Source organism: Lycium ferocissimum, chromosome 4 (assembly GCF_029784015.1).
Source record: "Lycium ferocissimum isolate CSIRO_LF1 chromosome 4, AGI_CSIRO_Lferr_CH_V1, whole genome shotgun sequence".
NCBI lineage: Eukaryota > Viridiplantae > Streptophyta > Magnoliopsida > Solanales > Solanaceae > Lycium > Lycium ferocissimum.
In genome coordinates, this window is record NC_081345.1 from 4,702,908 (window position 1) to 4,707,232 (window position 4,325).

The following is a 4,325-nucleotide window of genomic DNA, read 5'->3' on the forward strand; positions in this document are numbered from 1 at the left end:
TTGGCGTACCCATGTTGGTACTTGTGACTCTGATATGTTGTTGGCGCACCCATTGTTGGTGTTTGTGATTCAGATATATTGTTGATGCACCTATTGTTGGTGTTTGTGATTAGGATATATTGTTGGCATACCATTGTTGGTACTTGTGATATTGAGCATGATTATTGATGATGATACATGCATTGCACGCACTCTCATTTTTCATGATACACTGTTGAGATATTGATGATACTTGATGAAACACTGTGATGAGTTGTGCTTGGTTTTTACTTGAGTGACGTGAGAGGCCGATATTCAATATTAGTTCCGGAATCGTTGATTGAGTGAGTGCGTGGACTCTGTGAGTCCCCCGGAGTGGTGCCGGTGAGAACCCCCATGGGCAAAGATTCGAGGTCCCGTCTGTCTGTTGGGCAAAGATCCTGGACGGGTGGTACTTAGACTTCGTGAGTCACACTAGGTTGTGCTACCAAGATGTCGATATTTTCGTCCGGAGTACATGTGTACACAACATTGGCATGACATTGCATTGCATTCATACATCATTGCATTGCATTATGACTTGTTTGAGATGATTTAGTGTTTACTTGTGATATGGGATTCGGATTGATATATTGAGACTTGGCACAATTGGGATTAGATGCTACTTAGGCGATAATGTATACTTATCTATGACTTTTACTGGTTGGTTTGTCTTGTGGATCGTTCGTAGGATTAGTTGTATGTTTGGCCTCTAAAGGATGTAGACTAAAGATATCATAGTGAAGAGTCGACTCCTAGACTAAAAACGAATGGTATTAATGATATATGATTGTCATGATATTGTTGTGGATCTGGCTTGTGGTTATTAGCGGAAGGTGAATGAGTTAAGGGTCTTGGTGTCATATTGTGCGGTAAATAGACGTAGGACTTGATTTAGTTGCTGATCATATTTATTTGTGACTTCTTTTACTGATATGTGTTTCTAACTATTGTCGGCCTATGATACTTACTCAGTACTCGTTGATTGTACTGATACTGCTCTTGCTACACCCTTTCGGGTGTAGAGTGTTTCAGGTGATTGATTGCAACATGTTCGGAGATGCGCGGTGCCTAATCTGAAGGCCTCCTCCCATTTCATTCCGGGACGGAGGTTGGGTCTTATAGTGTTGTTGTAATCCGTATCATTTAGTCGCTCTTGTACTAGTCTAGACCAGGTCGTGGGAACCTAAAAAAAGTCTTTATTTATTTCTCATGCCATATCACAGGAGTGTATGCTCCAAACTCTTATAAAGAAAGGAGACTGGTATGGGAAGAATTAGGTTCTGTGAGAGGCTTAATGGAAGAGGAATCAATCAAGAAGGCAACTTTGCTTATGGAGTATGAGGAGTTGGTCAAGAATGAAGAAATATCTTGGAGACAGAAATCAAGATCAATCTGGTTAAAAGAAGGGGACAAGAACACTAAGTTCTTTCACAAAATGGCAAATGCTCACAGAAGATATAACAATATTGATCAGCTTATGATACAGGGAGAAACAATTGAGGAGCCAGCTAGAATTGAAGAAGAGATAATTGATTACTATCAAAAGTTGTATTCTGAGACCACACAATGGAGGCCAGCCTGTAACTTTACAAATTGCCCTACTATATCAGAGGAGGAAAAGGAGTCTTTACAAGGCAATTTTGAAGAAAATGAAGTATTGAGATGTCTAAAATTGTGTGCAGTTGACAAAGCCCCAGGCCCTGATGGATTCACCATGGGTTTCTTCATCAAATGTTGGGAAGTAGTGAAGCATGACATAATGAACACTTTTCACAACTTCCATGAGCAAGGAGTTTTTGAGAAAAGTTTTAATGCAACTTTCATTACTCTCATTCCTAAGAAGAAAGGTGCTAAGGAACTAAGGGACTTCAGGCCTATCAGTTTGATAGGTAGTATTTATAAAATCTTTTCCAAAGTGTTGACTGAAAGAATGAAAGGGGTCATTGAAAAACTAGTGGACTCCCAGCAGATGGCCTTCATTAAGGGCAGACAGATTATGGATGCTGTGCTAATAGCTAATGAAGCAGTAGATTCCAGGTTTAAGCAGAAGAAACCTGGAATCCTTTTAAGTTAGATATTGAAAAAGCATATGATCATGTAAACTGGAGGTACTTACTCCAGGTTTTGGAGATGATGGGTTTTGGACAGAAATGGATCCAATGGATCAAATTCTGCATATCAACTGCTAGTTTCTCAGTTCTGATTAATGGTTCCCCAGCAGGTTTTTTTAAAGCACAAAGAGGTCTCAGGCAAGGTGACCCTTTGTCACCTTTCCTATTTTTGATTGCAATGGAAGGTCTAAACAATATGATCAAGACAGCAAAGGTGAATGGATGGATAAATGGTTTTGAGGTGGCTAGAGCTGGTAATGAAAGTCTGGAGGTGACACACCTCCAATATGCGGATGACACACTGATCTTTTGTGATGCTGAAGAGGAGCAACTAAGGTTTTTAAGGATGATACTAGTCCTATTTGAAGGAATCTCTGGGCTGCACATTAATTGGAGGAAGAGTTTTTTATATCCTGAAGTCCCAAACATGAACTTGTTGGCTGCAAATCTAGGTGGTGAAGTTGGTACTCTGCCAACTATCTATCTGGGAATGCCTCTGGGAGCCAAATCTAATTCAACAGAGATTTGGAACAATATGATTGAAAAATGTGAGAGGAAACTAGCCAGATGGAAGAGCCAATATTTGTCCTTGGGGGGTAGAGTGACACTCATCAACTCAGTCCTTGATGCCCTATCAACATATATGATGTCTCTGTTCCCAATTCCAGCAGGGATTATCAAGAGGTTGGATAGCATCAGGAGGAAATTCCTGTGGCAAGGAAATAAAGAAAAAAAGGATTTCACTTGGTGAAGTGGAAAGTAGTGATCACTGGCAAGAAGAGTGGGGGATTGGGAATAAAAGATATGAAAATGCAGTGCAAAGCACTCAGAATGAAATGGCTATGGAAGTATGCCAATGAAAATCAACTTTTATGGAGGAAAGTTATCAATGCAAAATATGAAGAGGAAGATAGCTGGATGACAAAGGAGGTTACCACACCATATGGGGTTAGTCTGTGGAGATCCATAAGAGCCTTATGGAATGAAGTTAAGTGCAACTCCAAGATCAAAGTAGTGAATGGGGTCAAAACCAGATTCTGGAAGGATAATTGGCTTGAGGCTGGTCATCTAGAAACACTATTTCCGGATATATACAACATTGTCTTAGATCATCAAAGGTTTGTGGCTGATTTGTGGACACCTCAAGGATGGAATTTCACTTTCAGAAGGCAAATCAATGATTGGGAGATATAAAGAGTGGCTGATTTTCTTAACATATTGCAACAATTTAAGGGACTTCAGGTAGGAGAGGATGTTTTTTGGTGGCTGGGGAATAAAAAAGGAGTGTTCAAAGTTAGTTCAGCCTACAGGATGATGAATCAATCAATTCAACAGATTACCAACTGGCCCTGGAAACACATTTGGAGATCCAAAGTCCCACATAAAGTTAGTTGCTTTGTGTGGCTTTTAGCTAAAGAAGCAGTTCTTACACAGGATAATTTGATGAAAAGGGGGACAATTTTATGCTCTAGATGTTTCCTGTGTGGAGAAACAGCAGAGACAGTTAACCATCTGTTTCTACACTGTAAGTTTACACAACAGCTTTGGAGAATATTTTTAAATCTCAAAGGTATAGCCTGGACCATGCCCAGCAAGGTTTCAGAGGCTCTAAAGAGTTGGGAAGAGGCAGGATTGCAGGCAAAGAACAGAAATAGATGGAGAATTGTCCCTGCCAGCATATGGTGGGCAATATGGAAGGAGAGAAACTCCAGATGTTTTGAGAGTATAGAGAATGGAGTGCAGAAGGTCAAGTTGAATTGTATTTTATTGCTTTGTTTTTGGTGTAATCAGGCTTACTCAGATGATACTATTTCCATTATTGATGTATTAGATTCAATATAGGATTAGAATAGTAGAGTATTGGAGTACTTTTGTAGATATGGTTTCAGTACAACCTATGTACTGTTTTGTTCATGTGGAATACAATATAGTTACCAGTTTAAAAAAAAAAAATACTTTCAATATTGGAGTTTATTAGGTAATTGATTTCCGCTGTTAATCGTACTTAGTTATTGGAATATTCAAATTGTCTTTACTTGATTACTGTGTTATTGATTGAGGGTTCGCCTACCGAGGAGGGAAAGGTAGGTGCCCGCGCGATCCTAAATTGGGTCGTGACAATTAGCTCCTGTCATTCCCTCCAAAATTCAGTTGTTGCTTAATTTCTGTTTAAGAGCTTAACAGGAAGAGGTC

General features: G+C 39.6%; 1 protein-coding gene across 1 annotated transcript; it reads left to right on the top strand.

The window, feature by feature from the left end:
- Positions 1–3,446: 3,446 nt before the first annotated feature.
- On the top strand, positions 3,447–3,974 carry LOC132053687 (uncharacterized). Its single transcript, XM_059445800.1, has one exon. The coding sequence runs from the start codon at positions 3,447–3,449 to the stop codon at positions 3,972–3,974; it is 528 nt and encodes a 175-aa protein (XP_059301783.1).
- The last annotated feature ends 351 nt before the right edge of the window (positions 3,975–4,325 follow it).

Excerpts from the sequence above, each read along its gene's own strand:
- LOC132053687 (XM_059445800.1), top strand. The coding sequence starts at position 3,447 with ATGAATCAATCAATTCAACAGATTACCAACTGGCCCTGGAAACACATT.